The sequence below is a fragment of the Salmo trutta genome, chromosome 5 (assembly GCF_901001165.1).
Source record: "Salmo trutta chromosome 5, fSalTru1.1, whole genome shotgun sequence".
NCBI lineage: Eukaryota > Metazoa > Chordata > Actinopteri > Salmoniformes > Salmonidae > Salmo > Salmo trutta.
In genome coordinates this window covers 12766610-12793602 of record NC_042961.1, presented here as the reverse complement: position 1 = coordinate 12793602, position 26993 = coordinate 12766610, and the positions used below count along the sequence as shown (strand labels likewise).

Sequence of the window (26993 nt, the reverse complement as noted above, 5' to 3'; positions counted from 1 at the left end):
GGTTTGATAATGCTGTGTGGTTGCTTTGCTCCCTCTGGCACTGGGGGACTTGAACGTGCAAGACATCATGAAATTACGGTAGCAGGTGTTTTGGAGTGCAGTGTTCAACTCAGTGTCCAAAAACTGGGTCTCTGTTGAAGGTTGTTAGTCTTTCAGCAGGGCAACAACCCAAACACATAAAAAGTACCCAGGAATGGTACAAGAATAAACACTGGACTGTTCTGGAGTGGCCAGCGAGTCCAGACATGAATACCATCACAAACCTATGGCAAAATATGAAAACAGCAGTTGGTGGAAGGCACCACTCAAACATTGAAGAATTTGAGCAGTTTGCAACTGAAGAGTGGGACAAATTGCCATTAGAAAGATGCAGCAAAGGGATGGCTACAATAAAAAATGTTTTGCAGTTATCTTTGTTAAAAGAGTATTCACTCAGGGACCAATATTTTTGTCCATGAGATTATTTACAGAGCTCTGTAAACTGGTGAACTACAGCTGTACAGGAACTTCTGTCGGCCACTGCTTGTCCTGCTCTATCGCCCCACTCCACACCCTTTTCCTCAATTGTGTCAACTCCCCTCCAACCTTTCCAAGCTCCTAATTGTGCAACTGTTCTGATATGTCTTCATTTCTTGTTATTTTTTTACTATTGGATTATGTGTGTATTGTAATTGTAGTGCTAGATATTGCTGCATTGTTGGCGCTAGAAACATAAGCATTTTGCTGCACCTGCAATAAACATTTGCAAAACTGTGTAAGCGACCAATAAACTTTGATTTAATCTGTGAGGATTGGAACTGCCAGTCATATTTAATTGTTATAAACTAATGTTAACCTGAACTAGGACTACAGTTGTGTAGGTTACTAACCAATTGAATACAGTGGAATAATGTTTTAGTCTCTTTTATTAAGACAACTAGCTATTATGACTGATCATTTCCCCCTTGTAATGTTTGCCTAAATTGTATGCCCTGAAAATGTCTCTGGGGTGATCTATGATGTGATGAATAGGGTTGCTATTGGCAATGACTCACTGGAATATACAGGGTCCAAAGACTGTGGCCAGGTTCTCCATGGGCATGTGATTTGATTGGCTGTGAGAGGCCACCCTTGACAGGAAGTGGAGGATGTAAGACAGGATTCTGTGGTTGTCGACAGGTAGGCGGCTGAGTTTCTCTTTCAGAGCCGCGTTCAACTCTGCCTCATTCTTACATTCTAGAGAAAATAAAGAAAATCTTGACATGAACATTAGCAACACTTCATATCAAAATTCAATACCTTCTCATCGACGGGGCTGTAGTGGAGTAGGTTGAGAGCTTCAAGTTCCTTGGCGTCCACATCAACAACAAACTAACATGGTCCAAGCACACCAAGACAGTTGTGAAGAGGGCACGACAAAACCTATTCTCCCTCAGGAGACTGAAAGGATTTGGCATGGGTCCTCAGATCCTCAAAAGATTTTACAGCTGCACCATCGAGAGCATCCTGACGGGCTGCATCACTGCCTGGTATGGCAACTGCTCGGCCTCCGACCGCAAGGTCCTACAGAGGGTAGTGCGTACAGCCCAGTACATCACCGGGGGCAAAGCTTCCTGCCATCCAGGACCTCTATACCAGGCGGTGTCAGAGGAAGGCCCTAAAAATCGTCAAAGACTCCAGCCACCCTAGTCATAGACTGTACTCTCTGCTACCGCACGGCAAGCGGTACCCGAGCGCCAAGTCTAGGTCCAAGAGGCTTCTAAACAGCTTCTAGTTATTATCTATGCATAGCCACTTTAACAACCCTACCTGCATGTACATAATTATCTCAATTACCTCAACACTGGTGCCCCTGCACATTGACACACGGACTCTGTACCGGTTACCCCCTGTATACAGCCCCGCTATTGTTATTCACTGCTGCTCTTAATTATTTGTTTTTCTTATCTTACTTTTTTCTAAATTTTATTTTTTTTGGTATTTTCTTAAAACTGCATCGTTGGTTAAGGGCTTGTAAGTAAGCATTTCACTGTAAGGTCTACACCTGTTCTATTCGGCGCATGTGACAAATAGAATTTGATTTGATAGCATCAACATCAATAGCATCATTCTGTAGAAAATCTAGGCTTAATCTTTGGAAATACCAATTGCACATCATAAAAGTATTTATCATTACTTATTTTCAGAGTAGTGTTTGAACCGCACGTAAACAAGTGGTGCACATCGCTGAGATCTTTTACCCACATCATAAAGCAAAATTTGCAGAGAACGGTGGGATGTTTGTGGGATGTTTGTGGGGGCTAAAGGTTAGACTGTGATAGATTAACAATCTGCAATTTTCTCCATGTGTGTCCTGATCTCACTACTTATGTCAGCTATAGGTTAGCAGAAACACACATATCATATGGAAACAGTGACCTGGATTTAACATACAGTATATGGCATGAGATATGGGTGATAACTCTGAGTGATAAAATCTGTGCATGATAAATGTCACCTTGTCCGAGAGAACTTTACACGGTTATCAAAAGGTCACGCCAGGGTAAGCTTACATGATGCACAGCCTTTATTTTAAGTGTTTCTAAAATCCCCTATGGGAAAAATTAGTGGTGGAAAAACGATTGGAACCATTTCCGTTTGACCGCTAGGTTTTATGGGTATTATGACACCCCCACTCTGGGGCTCTATGGCTTCCATGCTTTTAAAAAGTGAGCTTGTGCGAGATGTCGGACTCGACAACAGTTGCTATCCATAGAGGTGGGGTTTTTGGATAAATTCCGAAAATAAGGTATGTGGTAAACATAGGTTTAAGAGATCTTATACGTTTTGTTTTATGAGATCATTTTCATCAGCTAACATCACTTTTTGTGAATATTGAAGCATTTATGTAATCAAAACAAGCACATAGAGCACATAAAGGCTTCATAATTCATAAAGTTCATGTTAACTGTCTGATCGTATCTCAGAGAACAAAACGTATAAAAGGTTGTGTTAACCTTATTTTCAGCGTTTATCCCAAAACCCCATTCTTTGCCCATTCAATTCACCCATATGAATGGCTGAAAGAACCAGAGGTAGAAAATGCTAACACATTTCAATTTTTTAGGACTACAAGCTGGCGAGCTCTATTGGATCGCTGCGAGTGGTTGCCCCAAATTCTAGGGCGGGCCCTAGCGAAGGGTCAATCGCCATACCTGTGAGGCTGAGAACCAGGTCCTTGCGCTGAGGCTCTGGTATGATGGGACTGGGCAGCTCCCTGAAGAAGAGCTTGAGCAGGGAGGCCACAATTGAGACATCCTCCTCCACCTCAAGATCCATTCTCTCTCCCCTGTCCCACTTCAGCCTCAGCTGCCTGGTCCTTACCACAGAGCCAGACAGACGGAACAGACCCCTCTGCTGCACACCTGGAGTAAGGACAGGGGATGGACTATGAACAAAGTAATGTGTGTGTGTGTGTGTGTTTTCTGTGTGTGTGTGTGTGTGTGTGTGTGTGTGTGTGTGTGTGTGTGTGTGTGTGTGTGTGTGTGTGGCAGTGATGCCTTACCATTTCTGTCCAGGAAATCCACCATGTGTCGCAGAATGTGGGGCACTCCACAAACAAGCTGTCCATCTTCCCTCAGTCTCTCAAGGGTTACCCCAAAGACAGGACTGGTGTCAGGGCCTGGAACGGTCAGCTCAGGGCTGATCTTCGCATTGTGCTTCTGAATTCTCACAGCAGACGAGTCGCTCTGCATAGAAAAGACACCAAAACTTTAAGCATTAGGCATTTTTGTCCTTCTTATCATTATTTCCTGAGGCTTAGGATAAGAGTCAACTGGATGGAGTCATCAACACAGTATAAGAGTCAGGTATCCCACAGGCCTATCCACAGTCGTAACTCCTCCTTTTTAATTTTGGGTAAATCCAATCACTTTTTGACATAAACCCTACCATACCATGAGACATCCATGTCTTCCTCACTGGAAAAGATAAATGGTTGAGATATATATAATGTAAAAGCTTACAAACAGTGTTGTCAAACTATTTGTATAATTTCTTGAATTAAAAAAATTATAAATCAAATTTAGATAAAAATGTTAACCTTCAATGTTAATTACTTGAAAACGCGTAAACTCAGATGTTTTTTTTCTTCATATTTACATACCTTAGACACTATTCTACATCATCTGAGGTTTTTGTTTTGTGCACGCCAATCGTTGAGACACAACATGCTCTTGAATACAGGGTGGGTGTCAAGTTTTGGCTGATACATTTACTAAAATGGGAATAAAATAAAAATGTCTACTTTCAAATGGTAACACAAAGATGGTTGGAGATCCAATGGTGTACCAGTTAAATCGTATGGGTCTGAAGGGATAGGTCCATTCTATGACTTCTATTTCTATGATTGAAATGACACCCACCCTTTTTCAAGAGCACGTTGTGTCAACCAATGGCGGGCACAACACGAAAACCTCATATGATGTAAAGTAGGGTCCAAGCTACAACATATGCGAATATGAAAGTGTACCCGTTTTTAGATAATTGATGTTAAAGATGCACTATGCAGAAATCGCTCCGCCATTTCCTGGTTGCAAAAATTCTAATAGTTTGCCTATTTCAGTTTATGTGACAAAACAAGCAAGTATAGTGTAGAGAATCATTGTACCATCTAAACCGCTGTGAAATATATTTTCAATAATCAAAAATATTGCATATTCAGTTGTTTGAAGTTGTACTAAACCGAAAGTAAAAGATGCAAAAACAAAACGTAAGAACAGGAAGCATACAAACAGCGCACATAAAACAGATCTCCCGCTTCTTAGACTTGATTTCAACGAGAATGACATACCAAGAACTGAAATTTCTATGTGAATTTGATCGGTAGCCCCAAAAGTTACATATTGCAGCTTTATGGTTAAAAAAATAGTCATACTTTTTATTTTAAAAATTATAATAATTCAAGAAATTATGAAATCGTTTGTAAACTTTTAAATGATATCAAACTCAACTGTTTATCTTTTCCAGCGAGGAAGACATGGATGTCTCATGGTATGTTTGTATGTAAAATGGTTGAACTTTGAGCACCTTTATCTCCTGAATGTTTGGCATTCAGGCCCAAAAAATTCCCTTTCTGACCACTTTTTCCGTAGGCAAACGTGTATGGAAAGTTTTATTTAAATCAAAAGGGATGCTGTCAAAAAGTGATTGAATTCAAATGGTTTTACCCTTTATTCAAGCCATGCAAAAGTGTAATCTCTCTGGGTTACTGCTTAACTTACCCTTAATTAACATTAAGCCTACACAATTAGGACTTTTAGTGAGGATTTCCACAATTAAGTGACAAACCGAGGAACTACGTGTCTGCTAAAATGGGGAAATTGTCAGAAGTTACGTAACGTTTACTGTATTTCCTGTAAAACAGATGATATACGTTAGCTGACTGAGAATTCCCAATTTGGCTGATGCATTCACAGACAATTCAGTTTTTGCTTGCCTGTCTTTTATTCACTAACAAGCTATATCCAATACTGTAGGACTTGTGAAATAAGAAATTGCTCAAACTTACACAGAGAGATATTGAGGCGCTTGCTCCCATCTCAAGTCGATTTTATTCATTGGAATGTTCTTCCTCCCGATATCTATCGGAAAGTTTGATATTTGAGGCAAATAAAAAAAAATCCATCGCCCACACACGTATGTATATTTACAGAAATGAAGAAATATACCTAGCTTTACACTGACAGCAAAATAAATAAGAAATGTTTTACTGTAGGCCTTGGCTAGTATTCTCTGTTTACATGTTTGTGTCATGTGACTAGTATTGTAACTATGGAGATTCCGCAGAGGGTGCATTCAATTTCCCGCCCCAGTCAGAATGCGGTTGATTTCCTCCTAACTGAAACATGGTAGTGGCATTATAGGCGGCCTGCATGTGCATACTAGTTGTTTTTTTTATTTTCTGCTACCATGTAGCCAAATATAAAATGTGCCAAAATATTAACGCAACATGTAAAGTGTTGTCCCATGTTTCATGAGCTGAAATGAAAGATCCCAGAAAATGTCCATACACACAAAAAGCTTATTTCTCTTACATTTTGTGCACAAATTTGTTCACATCCCGATTAGTGAGCATTTTTCCTTTGCCAAGATATCCACCTGACAAGTGTGGCATATGAAGAAGCTGATTAAACAGCATGATCATTACACAGGTTCACCTTGTGCTGGGGACAATTAAAGGCCGCTCTAAATGTGCGGTTTTGTCACACAGCACAATGTCACAGATGTCTCAAGTTTTGAAGGAGCGTGCAATTGGCATGTTGGCTGCAGGAATGTTGCCAGAGAATTTAATGTTAATTTCTCTCCCATAAGCCATCTCCACCATTGCAAAAAAAGATTGCTGTTAGAGTGCAGTATAACTGCAGTATGTTGCAAATACCGTGTCCAAAATAACACCGTTTTTTTTACTGCAGTAATTTTGCAGCATAACTGCCGTTATTCTGCAATTTCTGCTTACAAAATACCACAGTCGACTGCAGTTACTGCACTTTTACTGCAGTTTCAAAACTGCACTCTTTTTTTGTAAGGGCCAAGATTTTGGCACTATGTCCAACCGGGCCAACTGCAGAACACGTGTATGTGGTTGGGTGAGCGAGAGGTTTGCTAATGTCAACGTTGTGAACAGTGGCCCATGGTGGCGGTGGGGTTATGGTATGAGCAGGCATAAGCTAAACAAACAAACACAATTGCATTTTATTGAAGGCAATTTGAATGCAGAGATACCGTGACGAGATCCTGAGGCACATTGTCGTGCCATTAATCAGCCGTCATCACCTCATGTTTCAGCATAATGCACGGCATGATGACGCAAGGATCTGTAAACAATTCCTGGAAGCTGAAAATGTCCCAGTTCTTCCATGGCCTGCATACTCACCAGACATGTCACCCATTGAGCATGTTTGGGATGTTCTGGATCTAAGTGTACGACAGCATTCCAGTTCCTGCCGATGTCCAGCAAATTCACACAGCCATTGAGGAGGAGTGGGACAACGTTCCACAATCAGCCTGATCAACTCTATGCGAAGTAGATGTCATGCTGCATGAGGCAAATGGTCACACCAGATACTGGCTGGTTTTCTGATCCACTCCCCTACCTTTTTTTTGTATGAGAATGTGACCAACAGATGCATATCTGTATTCCCAGTCATGTAGATTAGGGCCTAATGAATTTATTTCAATTGACTGATTTCCTTGTATGAACTGGAACTCAGTAAAATCTTTAAAATTGTTGCATTTATATATTTTTTTCAGTTCCACTGAGATGATGCAAAGTTTTTTAGTGGGAGGATGGTGTACTGCCAAATGACTGAATTATGTCAATCTTTCCAAGTAGTGCTCCCTCAACAAAATGTTCACCACATGTGCTGAAGTCAAGAGGTCTTCAGTGAATCATATTTTATGTTAGTCAGACAGCATTTAAAACACATCCAGAATCACAATATTGAATTTCATTTTATTGGCACTTTTGTTTAAAATAACAAAAAAGAGAAATATTGCAAACATAAATCTGTAACACTGACATTAAAAAAAATAAGAAAGTGGTTCAACATCATATAAAAAGTGACAGCTCTACTGTTTCTAGCCTTTTTGGATCACAGATATTTTGTATTTTATACCCTGTAAATACTTCTACAAAGACGCTTGACTGAGAATAAAACAATATTATATATTGTGGTACAGTTTACATACAAAAATCAGATGTTCAAGTGACTAAAGCGGTAATCACAATCATTCTATTCTTTAAAAATATAAAATCATAACTACAAAATATAGTGCTATTAAAAAACAAAAACCACAGACAGAAAAACAAGATTTTAACCAGCCTGCTGAACAAATGCAGGAAACCGGTCATGCCATAAAGAACCAGCAAGCATTAGAGGAACTGGGCTTTATTCCTGTACAGTCTCTGGTATTTGCACAGCATATTCTTCAGCAAGTTCTTAGTCAGGTCAAGACAAAATGAGGTGTTCAATACCTCCCCAACTCAAACAAACACATTTGGACAGTACAAGTAAAATACAGCACAATGCCAATGAATTTAAAATCAAGATCTATCCATCCTTTAAAAGCAAGGCTTGTATTCGTCAGGCATAATGTGTTGACAGGCATCCACCATCCTGGTGCTTTGGTAAGATAGAAACAAACAGTTTGTTCGACTAGAATTAAAAAGATTACATTCCCTAGTTTTTTTTTCCCAATCCCTGTATTTTTTTCCTAGAGGAAATACCTGGTAAATTCTCACAGGCAAAGTACACAAGTATTTTCCATTTGAGCCCAGTGAAGATCCGGAAATGTAAAAAAACAGCATTCATTCTAAGTAAACATAATCTATTGTATTAATTTGTTTAAAAAACATTTTGTTGAATAGGCCTCTTAAAATGAGACCGTAATTAAAATGTTCAACATAGGCATCTTTCAAAATTCTGTATTATAATGTAAGAAGTCTTAAAAACACTAAAGATGTATAGAAAAGGCCTACTCTACTTCAATACTCTTCTCAGGTATGTGAAATCTGACACTAGGAATACTTCTCAACAACCTCTTGAAGGGTATAACATTTATCAGCAAAAATTCCTGGGAACACTGGAGAGCAAGGTTGATGTGAAAGTTGGTGTTCAGGCTACAGAGGCAACTTTGTCACAGTTGCTGGTGTACTGAAGGTCGAACCTGTCGATATCAGCCTTCTTTTTGTCCCACCAGGGCAGAGCAGAGAGAAAGAGCGTGACCCCACCCAGGAGCACAGAGCCTCCACTGAAGTAAAAGGCCAGGTCATAGGACTGGGTCCAGTCAAAAAAACACCCTTGAACAGGAAAAAGAGGAGAGAAATTATAATTGTTTAAATTAGAAACAAAATCTCTCGACAAAGCATGAGTCAGCTAAAGACTAGCTAAAGGCAAACATCTTGAGTTCAACATTCTCACTCACACATTAAGATGACAATCTGTCAAATTATTTGACATATGGCAGAGTGAATCTCTGCAAAAGCATGAATATGAACCTGTACCATCTCTAAACTAAATCAGGACCACACACACACTCCGCAATGATGTTGACCAAAGGTGTCAGAAGTGGGATCTTTCTTACCAACAACAGGGGGCCCGAGCACTATCCCGAATCCACCGAAGAACATGAGGATCCCATGGGCTTGGGTCAGTTTGTCCAGCCCCACGATCTTGGTGGTGATGTATGATGTTAGGGACCAGTTCCCAGAGAAGAAGCCCACCACAGCTGAGAGGATCTGCAGGCCTACATAGCTCCTGGAGATGGGGATGAGGAGAAGGGCCACCCCAGTCCCCAGCAGGGTGAAGGCGTACAGGAACAGACTGTTGATCCACCTCACGTCTGCTAGTATGCCCAAAGTCAGCTTGCCCATGCCGGCAGTGACTGCTACAATGGAGACCAGGGGGATGATGCTGACCTCGTCGATGAGGCCCTCACTCTGGGCTACGTCCTCCATGAAGAGGACTGGAGGGAAGGCTCCCAGGCTGAACAGGAAGATGGCGATGCAGAGGGCCATGAAGTTTCTGTCGTGCAGGAAGTCAGCTGTGGAGTGCATGTACTTTGAGTAGGCCTGACGCTTCTCCTTGATAATTTTCACAATGGCTGATCCTGCCATGAAGCCCCCTTTTTTGTTAGTTGTGGTGATGTCTTTGGCATCAATGATGATCAGGAGATCCTTGACCGTCAAGGTTCTCTCGCTGGTGCCTGGTGTAGTCTTGAGGTCGTCAGCAGGCGGGTTCTCAAAGAGCTGCTCCTCTGTGCGCTCCAGAGCAGCCTTTTGTTTGAGGTAGTAGGCAGGCATGTTCAGAGGCCTCATGAAGCCGGCACAGGCCATGAGGTTGAGGGCCAAGGCCCCGATGATCAGCAGGCAGCCGTCCAGGTCAAAGAGAAGAATCAGTTCATTCTGCGCTGTGGCATAGAGGAACCCTCCCACACTTGTGCCTAAATGAGAGAAAGGAATGATTTAGTGTTGGCATTCCAAGAATAACCCATTAGAAATACATTTATATTAATTCAATAAAAGCTTTGCTTAGTGGCACATCTTTGCCTAAAGCTACCCTCCCTGTTCTCCATTGATACTGCTGGATATTCCCTAAGGCAATTTCACTTCAGATTTGAATGTGTTTTCCTCAAAGGGACAAAAACAGAATGCCCCAGAACTGCATTGTATTACCAGTGTTCTCCTTGTCACCAGTCCACTTCCCTAACCACAAGGCTGCACTGTTTTTAGACTAGAATGTTTACCTTGGCATTCCAAGACTTCCATCTTCTGAAACAAGAAAGAACTGAGCATGGAGACTTGGTGTGAACCCAGTAAGCGCAGAGGGGGGCTGAGGTACCTGTGGTGACTATGCCGAGGGCGAGGCCACGTCTCTTGTCAAAGTACTGACAGGTAATGGTCAATGTGGCAGCATAGACAAGACCGCAGCCAAGACCTGCGGACAACAAAAACAGCAGAGGTCATTTTATTAGCACATTGGAGAGGAGCATTTAGCTACAGTACCTTAACCATGATGAAGAATATATTTCATGTTCTGAACAAAGCCTTGCACAGTAAACTGTGTACCTTAAAATGTAAAACTCTGACTAAGGCCATCTTGGTCATGTACTGTAATAAATTCACCATGTTGAAAATCTGTTGCTCTCTGATAAAGTCGTTACATATTATTCACAACACAAAAAACTTTTGTCTAGTGTAAAATCACCTCAAGAGACTCTGGTAATATGATCCACAAAGGATGACGAGGGTGGGGACTGAGCCTTACGGTCTGAAAATAGACGCCTTTCTTCAAATATGCATGGCCTTGCTCTCAGGTCAATGCCACAGGCAGTGTTGACAGTGAGTCTATTGGGCTCTATCCCATCAGCATGGAACAGTTGTCACTGGGTGTTAGATAAGGGGCTGTAATGGGGCTGTCAAAGTATTTGCACCAAAGGCATCTGGGAATCTGACTGCCTTGTTTATATCTCTGAATACATCCTACATATACCCTCATTCAACACCAGAGGAGGCTGGTGGGAGGAGCAATAGGAGGGTAGGCTCATTGTAATGACTGGAATGGGATTAATGGAACGGTAGCAAACAAACCAAACATATGGAAACCACTCAGTTCCATGTATGCCATTCCAGACATTACAATGAGCCAGTCCTCCCCCACCAGCCCCCTCTGTCCTACACACACCCTCAGTGCAAGTGTGCTCGAGCATAGGCATGAACCTATTCACTTCCAGCTCCAACTTAATTCTTCTTTATGTGTCAATTCTTATCTCTGAGGAAGTCGTCTTATCTAGCAGTGAAAGACTGGTTATTGTGTAATATTTATATGTAATGGTGAGTTAAAACAGTTCACGCCTATGGAACGCCGTTTGGGTCTTTGCGTGTCAAAAAAGATACACGTCAAATAACACTATTTGACACGTCAAATAACACAGTTCTACTGTAGAATGTTGTGCTGGACCGCAACTTCTGGGGTAGCTAACTAGCTTTAGCTTGGTACCTAGCTAGCACCAATACAACCAGCCTGAAAATAATGAACAGTAGAAACTGCAGTCATTTTTCATTATTCTTAGCAATGATTTAGGAATCCTTGTGAGTATTAGCTAGGTAGCCACTTGTTGTTCGCCTATTGAAATTGAACTTCAGTTCATGAAAAGAAATAGCTAGCCAGCTACTAAACCCTGTTGCCCAAAGCTAAAGTTATAAGCAGCCAGCTAGCTTCATGAGGCTCGACCGGACCAGGTTGTGAAGCTAGCCACAATAATGATTAGGCACAATAGTGGTTCTCACTTACCGACGACGATCCCGTAAGAGAAGATGAGGAACTGGACGTTAGGGGCGAAGGCACTGAGCATCAGGCCCCCTGCCACCATGACCCCACTGAAGATGGTCACAGGCCGGGCCCCAAAGTTATCCACACAGGCACTGCAGACCGGACCTGGGGAAGAACCCAGGACAGAGAGGAAGTGTGAATTAATTGTGTGTGTGGAAGAGTTGTGTATATTGCTGAATAAGCGCAGAGACTTAGGGAGGAGCAAAAATGTGATGACACAAAGACATAAGATGGAATTAATATGGTGCTTTCAGGATCCATGTGGTGTAAGCAAGATGAATTTCCTAAACAAAAATAAACTAACCAAAAGGAAAGTGATCCCAGTCAAGGTGTACTGTACATGTGAGGTTATTCCATGGCAGGAAAACATGATGTACTGTATCAACTCTAACCTTGTGACATGGTCCCCTTCTCTGCCCTGATATTATTTTGACCTTATAATTGACACTTTTTTATGGTTCCCTATTTAGGACAGAGTGTTCATCTGTGCTCTTTAGCCTCTGCCATAGGCGTGTGGTTGGCTAGGTTTGTGACTCCACTTGTTCTCCTCACATTTCCCCTGAGGCCTAAAAGCAGCACTAGCTAGTTATTAGACACCTGAGCAGAGGTTAAGGGTCAGGGAAAAGGACAGCGTTTGATGCTCATCATCCTCACAGCATAACAAATTTAAAAGCACACCGAGTTACAGAAATATATCTATTTATGGCAAATGGGACCACTTCTATCCTGATTGATGGACCTTTTAGGGGGGACGGTAAAAAGGTCTGGCTGTGCATTTCAAACAAGGGAAATAGAGGTCTGGTTAGGACAAATTGGATCCTTCAGTGGACAGAAGCGAGGACTTGGGCCAAGCTTTGGAAGATGTTATCTGCTGCCAATTTATTAAAGACTGCTATGTTTCCCTAGCGTCATGCCAAGTCAAATGCAGCCCAAGCCGATTAGCTTCCAAAGCTATACACTGCACTGTTTGTATAGGTCCTTGTGTCTTATGCACATTCAAATTGACAACTTGTTTCAGCAGAGTCAAACTATTTGTTGTGCGGAGACATATTGAATTCCTGGTCAGACCATTGAAAACCCGAGGGTGTCCTATTGAACCCTCTCCCCCCCTCCTTTCCATTTCACCACCAATTAAAACAGCCCATGGTTTAAGGCTGCATAGCTCAGCTGCCAAGCCCCACACATGTACTGGGAGCCATCAGTCTAGTCATGACTTTTACCTGACCTCTTTGAAAAAGTGACAACATGAGGGGAGGCTTAGCCTGGCGGTGAACCAAGACATACTATCTCTGATCCTGTTTTGCCAAAATAATTTAAATCAACTTTAAGACAGCCATGCAGCGAATCTCTCCCTCCCTCTCCCCTAAGTGCTCCTCCTGCAGGTATGACTGTGCTGACTTGTAGATGATAAAATCAATAAACACAACTTAGTGTTATGAGCACCACAAAGTGCATCCATATTGCACAGTTCCCTTCATCTACTTAGGACAAGTCAGACAAAGTCAGCGCTGCACTTTCACAGCTGTTCATATGTCCCAGGCAAAACACGTATTTTCCCATCTCTGCTCTCCAAACAAGATTACTTGGCAAGATAACTGGTCTGTGACTTTACCTATAATGCTACCATCGTTGTATGTGTTTTTAGGCCGTTTTCTACCAGAAGAGTTGTTTATTGCCTTCAGTTGCTTTTTAATTACACAACAGATGTCAGACATGCATACCAGGTGAGACTAAGACAATGTAGCTGCAACTGTAAAGTGCATTGATAAGTCAATTCAGGTCTAACTACTGACATGATATTTAGCATATCAATTCAAAGCCATGCCAAGCAAATCAACATGGAAAGCTTGAAGAGATGTTCTGATGCTGAGTTGAATACATGTTACAATTATTGAATTTTTTAAATAAAATAAAAATCAACTAACTAAAATACCATATCTATAAACACATACAACAATGGTGGCATTATGGGTAAAGTAACAGAACAGTGAGCTCTGAAGGTATTCCCTGTCTTTGGATGAGAGCATTAGCCTATACCCATACAGTATCTAAATAAATAAACAAAGGTGTTTGAAGAATACTTACTGGCTATGAGTCCCACTCCAGAGACCAGGGAGCCAACCCAGGCCGTCATGCCTTTCCCCTCCTGGAAGGCGTGGAGCCACTCCGGGTACAGGATGCCCACGGACTGGGGGGAGCCGTAGGCCAGGAACTGGGCCCCGAAGCAGACCACAACAATGACCCATCCCCAACCTCCATCCAGCACATTCTTTGAGCTCTGAAGACTCATGCTGTCAACAGGGAGGGTTCCTGGGGAAAACAGGGGAAAAAAGCAAAGTGTTAAAAGCGCAGGTGGAATGGACAAGCAATGAAACATTGCAATTTACCAAATGCATGAGACTACAGACAAAATAAATACCAAGCAAGTTCAGAGACAAATTATAAAAGTCATAGATAAATGCCAAATAAACACTCACGTCTTGATGTTGATGCTGCTCTTGTCTGGTCTACCAGGCAGGTCATCTGTTTAAAACAGAGTGCAACCTTCTCATCCTGCGCTGCCCATGTTGTGCCATCACAAAGACCACACCTTGAAGGAGGAGAGTTTGGCATCTGGATTGCCTACCTTCTACTTTAACCTGCCTTTTGCCTATCTCCCCTCAGTTCTGGCACGAAACACTGAACTTTTAGAGGCCCATGCTTTCCAGTGCTAACAAGAATAAGAAATAAAAATCACTGTTCATATGAGCACGACTGCAGCATCCTCTCTTTTACCTATTAGTTTTTAAAAGCAAAAGTTGTGCATCTATCAATTTGCAGGTAGGCTAAACACCATTATAATGAGGAACACCATGCCATCTACACATACACTATATACACAAAAGTATGTGGACACCCCTTCAAATTAGTTGATTTGGCTATTTCAGCCACACCTGTTGCTTACAGGTGTATAAAATCGAGGACACAGCCATGCAATCGCCAAACATTGTCAGTAGAATGGCCTTACTGAAAAGCTCAGTGACTTTCAACGTGGCACCGTCATAGGATGCCACCTTTCCAACAAGTCAGTTTGTCAAATTTCTGCCCTGCTAGAGCTGCCCCGGTCACCTGTAAGTCTGTTATGGTGAAGTGGAAACGTCTAGAAGTAACAACGACTCAGTCGCGAAGTGGTAGGCCACACAAGCTCACAGAACGGGACAGCCTAGTGCTGAAGTGAATAACACATAAAAATTGTCTGTCCTTGGTTGCAACACTCACTACCAAGTTCCAAACGGCCTCTGGATGCAACGTCAGCACAATAACTGTTCGTTGGGAGCTTCTTGAAATGGTTTCCTTGGCCAAGCAGCTGCACACAAGCCTAAGATCACCATGTGCAATGCCAAGCGTCGGCTGGAGTGACGTAAAGCTTGCTACCTTTGGACTCTGGAGTAGTGGAAACGCATTCTCTGGAGTGATGAATCACACTTCACCATGTGGCAATCCGACGGACGAATCTGGCTTTGGCGGATGCCAGGAGAACACCACATGCCCCAATGCATAGTGCCAACTGTAAAGTTTGGTGGAGGAGGAATAATGGTCTGGGGCTGTTTTTCATGGTTCGGGCTAGGCCCCTTAGTTCCAGTGAAGGGAAATCTTAACGCTACAGCATACAATGACATGCTAGACAATTATGTGCCTCCAACTTTGTGGTAGTTTGGGGAAGGCCCTTTCCTGTTTCAGCATGACAATGCCCACATGCACAGTGAGGTGCCCACATAATGCATACAGAAATGGTTTATTGAGATCAGTGTGGAAGAACTTGACTGCACAGAGCCCTGACCTCAACTCCATCGAACACCTTTGGGATGAATTGGAATGCTGACTGTGAGCCAGGCATAATCACCCAACATCAGTGCCCGACCTCTAATGCTCGTGCCTGAATGGAAGAAAGTCCTCACAGCAATCTTCCAACATTTAGTGGAAAGCCTTCCCAGAAGACTGTTATAGCAGCAAAGCAGGGACAAACTCCATTTTAATGCCCATGATTTTTGGAATGAGTCGTTCGATGATCAGGTGTCCACATACACATGTAGTGTAGCTACCTATTTTTCTTCATGAAACAATATGGGTTTTATCAGCATCTGCAACAAAGGAACTACACTGATATTCGTCACCCATTACACATAGCCAACAAAATATATAATGCTGTATCTAGCCATAGGCCTGCTATGCTATAATGTTGTGATATAGTAGCCTACTGTTATTTTATTAACAAGAGGAAATACATGCGACTTACCTCAACAACAGCCACATGCACAACAACAGGCAACTGCAGGATAAGTGCGCGTTCGCCTACAGGGAGTTGCCATGAAGGATGGTCTCCCTATAATAACTATTTGTATAGAATCAAAATATATATATTTAATTAACATACATCAGATGCCGAGCTTCCGCAAGGCTATATCTGAGGTGTGAGCAGACCCGGGTGCCAGAAGCTCTACGCGCACAGTATCCGTTTTATACGGTTTATTTGCCGGAGAACAAACCGGTTTAAAGCTGTTTTTGCTGGTCGGGCTTTATACGCCCGCTACCTACGTTGAGGAAACTCTGCTGCCTCTTCATCATGCCCGACTATGTGAAGCTATAGAGAACAATGCGCACTGCTCCCCTCTGCCACAGAGTACACACAACTGAGAAGCCCTATCAATTCATGATAATACTGGTCATAGGTGGGGTGGGAACCATGTAAACTTTTCTTCAACTGCGTACAAAGACTCGACTTGCCAATCAATTACAACATTTAGAATTTGTAATTGGCCTACCTGATGATCAGAACGCACTTCAAAGTATTTCAAGTCAAATCAGATTGAATGTGCGTCTCAAATAGTCTACTGTAAAATCGCCGTCTTTGAATTTGTAATAACAAAATGTAGTAATTATTAGTTATCTTAGTGAAAAATAGCTGTTTCTTTTCTCTTTACATGTAATTCACATTAAGACCACACGATTTCACCAAATTATTTTCCAAACACTTTCCCTGGCTGCCACTTCTCTTGCAATCCATTTATTTTTTATTTTTTAAGTTTAACAAATTTTCTAATGAATTTAGATCTATAGTTGATTTTTCAATATACAAGTAGGAAAGCCTGAAGATAAATAATGCACTTGATTAGAGAGAAAAATGTAGATCATTTTTGAGAAAAGTAGTAATATGTTGGATGAGTGTGTTGGGGGCAATTCGCCCCCACCCTCCTAGGGGGTAACTGGTCCTGGGGCTAGTTACCCCTTTATGGTTATGAATGTGTTTCTACCTGTCATTTAAACAATGACTAGTCCAGTTAGCGCTAGTTTATGTTAACTTGCTAGCTAGCAACTTCACTAGCAGTAAATGCTAGCCAGCTAGCTAGTTACCATAAGCTGCTAGGAGTGCTAGCTATCAACCTTACTACCAGATCATCTGAGGTAAAATACATTTACAAGATAACGTAACTTAATTGCAGTTGTAAATGTTACCACTAGTGACTGATTTACAGTTAATGTTACTTTATAGCCTTTTAGTTATTTTACACAGCATTTTATGTAATATAGCTAGATAGCTAGCTACATTTTTAAGACAGCTTTTCAATTGGCATCCCCTGTTTTCAGTCACAGATGGGTGGGCTAATGAGTTGTGCTCCAATTTTGCTGGGGATAGCTTTATTTGTGACCTACACTGCTCAAAAAAATAAAGGGAACACTTAAACAACACAATGTAACTCCTAGTCAATCACACTTCTGTGAAATCAAACTGTCCACTTAGGAAGCAACACTGATTGACAATAAATGTCACATGCTGTTGTGCAAATGGAATAGACAACAGGTGGAAATCATAGGCAAAAAGCAAGACACCCCCAATAAAGGAGTGGTTCTGCAGGTGGGGACCACAGACCACTTCTCAGTTCCTATGCTTCCTGGCTGATGTTTTGGTCACTTTTGAATGCTGGCGGTGCTTTCACTCTAGTGGTAGCATGAGAGGGAGTCTACAACCCACACAAGTGGCTCAGGTAGTGCAGCTCATCCAGGTTGGCACATCAATGCGAGCTGTGGCAAGAAGGTTTGCTGTGTCTGTCAGCGTAGTGTCCAGAGCATGGAGGCGCTACCAGGAGACAGGCCAGTACATCAGGAGACGTGGAGGAGGCCGTAGGAGGGCAACAACCCAGCAGCAGGACTGCTACCTCCGCCTTTGTGCAAGGAGGAGCAGGAGAAGCACTGCCAGAGCCCTGCAAAATGACCTCCAGCAGGCCACAAATGTGCAGGTGTCTGCTCAAACGGTCAGAAACAGACTCCATGAGGGTGGTATGAGGGCCCAACGTCCACAGGTGGGGTTGTGCTTACAGCCCAACACCGTGCAGGACGTTTGGCATTTGCCAGAGAACACCAAGATTGGCAAATTCGGCACTGGCACCCTGTGCTCTTCACAGATGAAAGCAGGTTCACACTGAGCACATGTGACAGACGTGACAGAGTCTGGAGACACCGTGGAGAACGTTCTGCTGCCTTCAACATCCTCCAGCATGACCGGTTTGGCGGTGGGTCAGTCATGGTGTGGGGTGGCATTTCTTTGGGGGGCCGCACTGCCCTCCATGTGCTCGCCAGAGGTAGCCTGACTGCCATTAGGTACCGAGATGAGATCCTCAGACCCCTTGTGAGACCATATGCTGGTGCGGTTGGCCCTGGGTTCCTCCTAATGCAAGACATTGCTAGACCTCATGTGGCTGGAGTGTGTCAGCAGTTCCTGCAAGAGGAAGGCATTGATGCTATGGACTGGCCCGCCCGTTCCCCAGACCTGAATCCAATTGAGCACATCTGGGACATCATGTCTCGCTCCATCCACCAATGCCACGTTGCACCACAGACTGTCCAGGAGTTGGCGGATGCTTTAGTCCAGGTCTGGGAGGAAATCCCTCAGGAGACCATCCGCCACCTCATCAGGAGCATGCCCAGGCGTTGTAGGGAGGTCATACAGGCACGTGGAGGCCACACACACTACTGAGCCTCATTTTGACTTGTTTTAAGGACATTACATCAAAGTTGGATCAGCCTGTAGTGTGGTTTTCCACTTTAATTTTGAGTGTGACTCCAAATCCAGACCTCCATGGGTTGATAAATTGGATTTCCATTGGTTAATTTTGTGTGATTTTGTTGTCAGCACATTCAACTATGTAAAGAAAAAAGTATTTAATAATATTATTTATTTCATTCAGATCTAGGATGTGTTGTTTAAGTGTTCCCTTTATTTTTTTGAGCAGTATATATACAAATTAGAATTGTGCAATAGCAGAGCATAAGATGGTTGTCACATCAATGTTACACTGAATTAATCAGGTAAGTTATTATTAAATGTTATATTCCAATATTATTTAATGTTATTAAGTTATATTCCATTCCAATATTATATTCAATTTTTTTAATGAATTAAAAACAACTATTGAAAACCTTTTGCTTCTGAATGTCATTTTAAAGACTGCTGGGATTTAAAATCTTGCATTATTCAAATAATATTTAGTGCAATTGTACATAATGGATTGTATGGAAAAGGAACAATGAAGAAAGAACAAAGCAAATGAATGTGCAGGTCGCAGTTGTAAATGAGAACTTGTTCTCAACTGGCCTACCTGGTTAAATAAAGTTGTAATAAAAATAAATAAAAAGAGGGACTTTACATCAATCTCACAGTGCAGATATTAATTGTGACATGTGCAACACCATTTCCCCCCTATAGCTTTTAAGTATTACTTACTAAATCATTTCTAAATAAAACTGAATAAATGGATTTTAACACACTTGAGTGAAACCCTATCCCATAATCTTCTACCGGGGTAACTGGCACCCCCAGGGGCAACATTTCATGAAATAACAAAAAAAAGTATAAACTGTAGTAATTTATTTCCCTTTCTAGTTTATTCGCCTAAGCATGACATTCATCCACATACCAATTTTTTCCAAACGTTGCTTTTTTGTGACAGCAATTAAACATTGTTCTTAGTAGGGGCTAGTTACCCCCTAGTACTCTAATCTAAACGAAAAGTACTGGGATCCTCTGGAGTTTAGTAAAGAGAGTTATTTTGCCGGTGATACTTGGCGTGTGAAGTCTGAGCAATAATTGCCGGGAACATTGTTATATTCCGTATGGTCCAGTCAGAACTGGTTATTTGATGCCAAAAATAGCCTAACAATGACGGAGTTCTATTAACTGGCCTATGGCCCTTGACATGAATGGGCAAAAGAGGTAATGTTGTCAACAAGGCAGCATGGTGCATCGTCCAAAATCTATTTCCCATAAAATATATATGTTCAAACTAGTGTTCATTGGGACGGCAGATAAAGAGTCTTCATCAAAAGCTGTCAGGCAGAATCCTACTCATTAGGCTGCTTAATCTAGCATGGCTCATGCCCGGGAGGCAGCCCGGTTCCAAAACGAATGCAATCACTTTTCAACCATGTAAACTCCTCCCACTGGGGTAACCCGGGCCAGATAATCAAATCCCCTCATTAGCAACGTACATGCCCCGCCCACCTCAGGATTCCCCTGGTCACTTAGCGTCGTAGCCAGGGTTGCCATTTTTCTAGTTTTCCTGTAATTTGGCTACTTACAAAATGATGTCGCGGGTGAAAATGTGTTGGTTGCGGGTTGTTGGTTTTTGGGCTGCTTAGTTCTAAGTTGCACCGCGACCGCCATGGCATTTTTCTTAAAAAATACAAATCTATTTCCCTGTGACCTGCTGCCAGTGGTGTAGTGGTGACTGGAGAAGTAGGTATACTCCAATTTTGCCCCCAAAATGAATGGTCCACCCTGAAAAGGAAGGGCGCCCTGTGTAAAAAATTCCATGAGAAACAGTGACATACACTCTTAATGACCTTTAATTATGAATCCCATATTGGTCTTTCACTGTCAGGCCAACCCAAGCTGCAAGTAGGCTAATAGTAGGCCTATAGAAACAGATAAATGAGGCTGTCAACTGAGTTTGAAATTCACAGGTTTCAGATTTTCCCCATTTTTTTTGGAGGGGGGGCTCTCAAATTCCCACTTTTTTAACAGAAAAACAACTAAATCGTATGTTCTAAGTCCATAACAATGCTCAAACCCCATCAGGAGACCACTTTTGAGGTCTGGGAAAATCTAAGAAATTTAGATTTTTGAGTTTAGTTACCCTTTAATTCAAGTGTGCAGGCACCTAGCACTGTTATTTGGTTAGCTGTGTTTCTGTTGCATATGAGATGGAGTAGGCAAAGGAAATGGACACTGGATTGATGCAAATAATCATGGTATCATTCTGACAGGTAGGCATAGGCTTTGTAGCTAGTTAACATTTAATAACAAGGTTTTGGAGAAAGCCTTTCCATCTACCTATCATTAGCATTACTATATTTTTCCTATTCCTTGACACCTGGACGTTTTATTTAATATTATTTCACATTTGGCTATAGGCTTCTTTATAAACGTGGAGGAAATTATTTTTATAAAGATTTACTCATATGCGTTCTCCTGTTCTATTGGTTTTCTTTCAACTTTCTTTCATTGTCTAGCAGCCAAATGCATTATCCTAGTCATATTAGCAACCCATGATAATCAAATCCAATTTTATTTATCACGTGCCGAATTCAACCGGTGAAGACCTTACCGGGAAATGCTTACTTACAAGCCCTTAACCAGCAATGCAGTTTTAAGAAAATAGTGTTATGAAATTATTTACTAAATAAACTAAAGTAAAAAATAAATAAATAAATACAAAAGTAGCACAATAAAATAACAATTATGACGTTATATACAGGGGGTACCGGTACCGAGTCAGTGTGCGGGGGTACAGGTTAGTTGAGGTAATTTGTACATGTAGGTAGGGGTAAAGTGACTATGTAAAGATAAAAAACAAGTGGTAACCAGTTTATAATAGCAATAAGGCACCTCTAGGGTTTGTGCTATATGGCCAATATATCATAGCTAATGGCTGTATCCAGGCACTCTGCGTTGCGTCGTACTGAGGAACAGCCCTTAGCCATGGTATATTGGCCATATACCATACCCCCTCATGCCTTATTGCTTAATCATAGCAGTCAAACAAGTTAAATCGACATCCATTGATGGAAAATTATCTGGCAAGTTTAATAAAGGCAAATTATCTTTCCTTTGCGACGTATTCAAATTCCTTTATTACGTCATGTTATAGCTAACAATAATATATTTTTTTATGAAAAACAAATTTTGCTTCTAATGTTGTTTCAAGTTAAGTCAATATTCCTTTGCATATGACCTGATGTTACCATGACAACCACCCCCAAAATTAAAGGAACAGTGACAGGAAATGAGCATTGCATCTGTGTGCTACTTCAGAAGTTACATTTACATTTACATTTTACATTTGTCATTTAGCAGATGCTCTTATCCAGAGCGACTTACAGTAGTGAATGCATACATTTCATACAATTTACATCAGTGTGAATGTGCAAATCTGATATGGGTCACAAGTAAAACTGAGTGTGGACTGTGGACAACCAGAAAAAAAGATTGGATATAGAAAGAAAATCAGTTTGGGGTTCTTAGGGTGGCTATGTAAACACAGCCTTAGATTGACAGGCAGTGCACTTCAAATTGACCCACAGGTAACTTGAAATGCTTCAGGGGCGTCTAGAAAGGAATGTTGGCAATTAGCAACACACAACATATTCTAGCAAGTTTTCAAGACATTAAACCTAATAGTGCTATACTGAGTCAACAAAATCCTGGTTCAACATAATGAGGGTAATTTAGTGATAATGCCTCAAGTTACACCCATAACCAATAATGTGATTTATTCCTTATGCACACGTTCAATAATCACAAATCAGCCAGATCTGTCATTGGTTTTGCAGAAAGTTAGTTTCCAGCAACTATGTTACATTTGATTGATGATAAGGACTTTTAATTGTGTCCTTCAAGAGTAAATTCTTTCCTCAGCTCACCACAAATTGAATGCACAGTATTGCAACAATTGTACCACACCAGAGAAGGCCAGTGGAAGGCTTACAGCTCCATTCTGGGTTATAGTCCCGACTCTTGAGGGATTTGGGAAGAGTGGAGATATAGGCAAGGTTTTTTACACTGTAGTACCTAATGTTCCCAAGGAACTTTGATGCAGTTTCCCACAGTCAAACTCTGAGGGGTCTTACGGGACGACATAGAATTCGTAATCCCCTTCTCCTTGAAAAGAGAGGGAAGTACTGAGAGTGGAGTACAGTTAATTGCATTTTTCTCCAGCATTGCAATGACATGTTACTTCTGACCAGGTTTCCTGAGATAGCTAACTGAACTGACTTAATAAACTATATTAAAGAAAGTTCAATAAAGCTTTAAAATACATAATTTGTAATATTTGTTTCATATTCAGCAATGATAAAAATCAAATCATGTTACACTCAATATTGATCTCTGACTAGCCTACAGTGCATTCGGAAAGTATTCAGACCTCTTTTTCCACTTTTTAGCGTTATTCTAAAATGGATTAAATAAAAAAATGTCCTCATCAATCTACACACAATACCCCATAATGACAAAGCGAAAAATGGTTTTTAGAATTTTTTGCAAATGTATTAAAAATAAATAACAGAAATACCTTATTTAAATAAGTATTCAGACCCTTTGCTACGAGACTCGAAATTGAGCTCATGTGTCCTTGAGATGTTTCTACATCTTGATTGGAGTCCACCTGTGGTAAATTCAATTGATTGGACATAATTTGGAAATACACACACCTGTCTATATAAGGTCCCACAGTTGACAGTGCATGTCAGAGCAAAAACCAAGCCATGAGGTTGAAGGAACTCCCCTTAGAGCTCCTAGAAAGAATTGTGTCGAGGCACAGATCTGGGGAAGGGTACCAAAACATTTCTGCAGCATTGAAGGTCCCCAAGAACACAGTGAACTCCATCACTCTTAAATGGAAGAAGTTTGTAGCCACGAAGACTCTTCCTAGAGCTGGCCGACCGGCCAAACTGAGAAATCGGGGGAGAAGGTCCCTGGTTAAGGAGGTGACCAAGAACCCGATGGTCACTCTGATAGAGCTCCAGAGTTCCTCTGTGGAGATGGGAGAACCTTCCAGAAGGACAAACATCTCTGCACCACTCCACCAATCAGGCCAGACAGAAGCCACTCCTCAGTAAAAGGCACATAACAGCCTGCTTGGAGTTTTCCAAAAGGCACCTAAAGGACTCTCAGATCATGAGAAACAAGATGCTCTGGTCTGATGAAACCAAGATTGAACTCTTTGGCCTGAATGGCAAGCGTCACGTCTGGAGGAAACCTGGCGCCATCACCACTATGAAGCATGGTGGTGGAAAAATCATTTCGGCTGCATGGCCTTCGTTTCAACTGAAGGTCATGCAGCCGAAACGCGTTTTTTAAAAACTTTGTTTCTATTGAAAATGCCATACCAATAAAGCATTTTAATTAATTATACGAAGAGTGCCTTGGTCCTCCTTTCTTTTTGATGACCAATTCACCCCTTTTACCAAAGAGCACCTTCTGTCTACCAAAATGTAATATACTTACACACTTTTCCCAGCAGCTCTGGGAAGATGACCAAGACTGACACTTTTAGAGAGGCTAAATGTTATCCCTTTCGCAGCCTCATCTGTCCACATTCACACTAACGGAGACCTCAAGAGCAGCAACCAGCTGTTCAGTTCCATGAAACCCATCACGGTGAGCGGTTCTGTTGTTGAAAACACAGAAATTCCCCGCAGGGTGAATAAACGCCAGTGTATGCTCTGCCACCAGGTTCTGAGAGCCCGGACTAAAGGGCACGAAGCCTTAACAGCATGGCTCCATTCATTGTCCAATCTGGATTCCTGCTTGGATTAGTTAGAGTTGCTAGCTCTGCATGATAAAAAAAATTACACGCAGAGGTGTCTATCATATCACATGTAAAACATTTTTTTAATAAAAAGCTCTTTCAACATGGCTATCGCATACATTGTTTTAATGTTTTTTTTTTGGTCCAAATGTGTGAATGTGAATCAGTCATCTCCTGTCCACCCGACCTGAGGCCAAAATCTGTAGGATCAAGTTCCCGCCCAGTCCTTGGGGTTATTGCAATCATATTTAATCTCCCTGGAGAGTGGAGTCATGAAAAGCCGCTTTCCCCACTGGCTTGAACCAGTCCAAACCAGGCAGACTTGACAGTTGGGTGTGGGTGCACAGCCAGGGGGAGAGAGGCGAGCTATTGAGAGAGCTGCTTGAAATTAAATATTTTTGAAGCTAGATGAACATCTAGTTTAGGGTGTAAGCGGTAACAGGAGAAAGCTGGGCTATTTATCTAGTATCTCACACACAGCGGCTCAAAGGTAGAGGGGATTACTCAACAGTATGAGTGGTTCTGGTATTGGGAATAACCTAGTTCCTTGCCAGAGTGGGATAGCGTTTGACTGAAGCCAGTGTACGATTCAATTGCCCATTGTCCTCTGCTTTTGCTGTGGCACCAAGGAAACACTGGAATGTTGGAAGTGAGGTCTGTTTTCAGGACTCAAAGGCTGAGACATTAAGGACATTACACATAATTCTCCTCAAATTAACACTGACACACAGCACATTCACACCTTTGGAAATATAATTTCCAGTCAATTACTTCATTAGTGCCAGAGGTTCATTTTACGTAATAGAAGTTCAGCTCAGGGTTATGCCAAAAACAAGAGGGACTGAAATACATTTTACAGAACAGTGCATACTTCAGATAAGCCACGATTATGTGTATTCAATGCTGGTATTAACATCTAAAATCTGTCAGAATGAGGGATATACACAGTGTACAAAACATTAGTAACACCTGCTCTTTCCATGACATATACTGACCAGGTGAAAGCTATGATCCCTTATTGATGCTACTTTTTAAATCCACTTCAATCAGTGTAGATGAAGGGAAGGAGACAGGTTAAAGAAGGATTTTTAAGTCTTGAGACTATTGAGACATGGATTGTGTGTGTGTGCCATTCAGAGGGTGAAAGGGGAAGACAAAATATTTGTGCCTTTGAAAGGGGTATGGTAGTAGGTGCCAGGGGCACCGGTTTGTGTCAAGAACTGCAACGCTGCTGGGTTTTTCACACTCAACAGTTTACCATGTGTATCAAGGATGGTTCACCATCCAAAGGACATCTAGTCAACTTTATACAATTGTGAGCAAAAGGGAGGTGTGCGAAGGAAACAGCAACATAAATTGTGTTAATAGGGCGTTGGGCCACCACGAGCAGAACAGCTTCAATGGGTCTGGAACTCTATTCTTCCAAAAGAAATTGCCGGTTCGTTGATGGTAGTGGAAAACGCTGTCTCAGGCACCGCTCCAGAATCTCCCATAAGTGTTTAATTGGGTTGAGATCTGGTGACTGAGACTGCCATGGCATATGGTTTACATAGTTTTCATTCTCATCAAACCATTTAGTGATCACTCATGCCCTGTGGATGGAGGCATTGTCATCCTATGGGGGCATAGCTTCAATGCCATATAACTCTCCTTCCGTGGACTCCAACTGCTCTTAAATACAAGTTAAACTAAATGCATGCTCTTCAACCGATCGCTGCCTGCACCTGCCCGCCCGTCTAGCATCACTACTCTGGACGGTTCTGACTTAGAATATGTGGATAACTACAAATACCTAGGTGTCTGGTTAGACTGTAAACTCTCCTTCCAGACTCACATTAAACATCTCCAATCCAAAGTTAAATCTAGAATTGGCTTCCTATTTCGCAACAAAGCATCTTTCACTCATGCTGCCAAACATACCCTCGTAAAACTGACCATCCTACCAATCCCCTACCAATCCTAGCCTTCAATACCCTACTCAATAAATTGGATGCAGTCTATCACAGTGCCATCCGTTTTGTCACCAATGCCCCATATACTACCCACCACTGCGACCTGTACGCTCTCGTTGGCTGGCCCTCGCTTCATACTCGTCGCCAAACCCACTGGCTCCAGGTCATCTACAAGACCCTGCTAGGTAAAGTTCCCCCTTATCTCAGCTCGCTGGTCACCATAGCAGCACCCACCTGTAGCACGCGCTCCAGCAGGTATATCTCTCTGGTCACCCCCAAAGCCAATTCCTCCTCCGGCCGCCTCTCCTTCCAGTTCTCTGCTGCCAATGACTGGAACGAACTACAAA

General features: G+C 41.9%; 2 protein-coding genes across 6 annotated transcripts in view; both read right to left on the bottom strand.

Annotated features, from left to right (window-relative positions):
• LOC115193680 (protein FAM13B) overlaps positions 1 to 5998 on the bottom strand; it is a 57993-nt gene extending 51995 nt beyond the window's left edge. For both annotated transcript variants that reach the window (XM_029752570.1, XM_029752571.1), the window contains exons 1-4: positions 5528 to 5998; positions 3524 to 3707; positions 3174 to 3383; positions 1035 to 1215 (exon numbers count right to left, since the gene is read on the bottom strand). In XM_029752570.1, coding sequence (XP_029608430.1) covers positions 1035 to 1215; positions 3174 to 3383; positions 3524 to 3707; positions 5528 to 5557 — 605 coding nt within the window. In that variant the 5' untranslated portion in view covers positions 5558 to 5998. The remainder of the gene's footprint in view (positions 1 to 1034; positions 1216 to 3173; positions 3384 to 3523; positions 3708 to 5527) is intronic.
• Positions 5999 to 7451: 1453 nt separating this feature from the next.
• On the bottom strand, positions 7452 to 16516 carry LOC115193679 (monocarboxylate transporter 9). Of its 4 annotated transcripts, none has more exons than XM_029752569.1 (7): positions 16126 to 16516; positions 14327 to 14372; positions 13935 to 14159; positions 11811 to 11954; positions 10359 to 10454; positions 9103 to 9960; positions 7452 to 8818 (listed from the first exon to the last, which is right to left on the bottom strand). In XM_029752569.1, the coding sequence occupies exons 2-7, from the start codon at positions 14370 to 14372 to the stop codon at positions 8634 to 8636; spliced, it is 1554 nt and encodes a 517-aa protein (XP_029608429.1). In that variant the 5' UTR covers positions 16126 to 16516; the 3' UTR covers positions 7452 to 8633. The 4 variants fall into 4 exon arrangements, with proteins under 4 accessions (XP_029608429.1, XP_029608426.1, XP_029608428.1 ...); XM_029752566.1 differs by having other exon boundaries at positions 14327 to 14559; positions 16126 to 16515; XM_029752568.1 differs by lacking the exon at positions 16126 to 16516 and adding an exon at positions 14476 to 14797.
• Positions 16517 to 26993: the final 10477 nt, after the last annotated feature.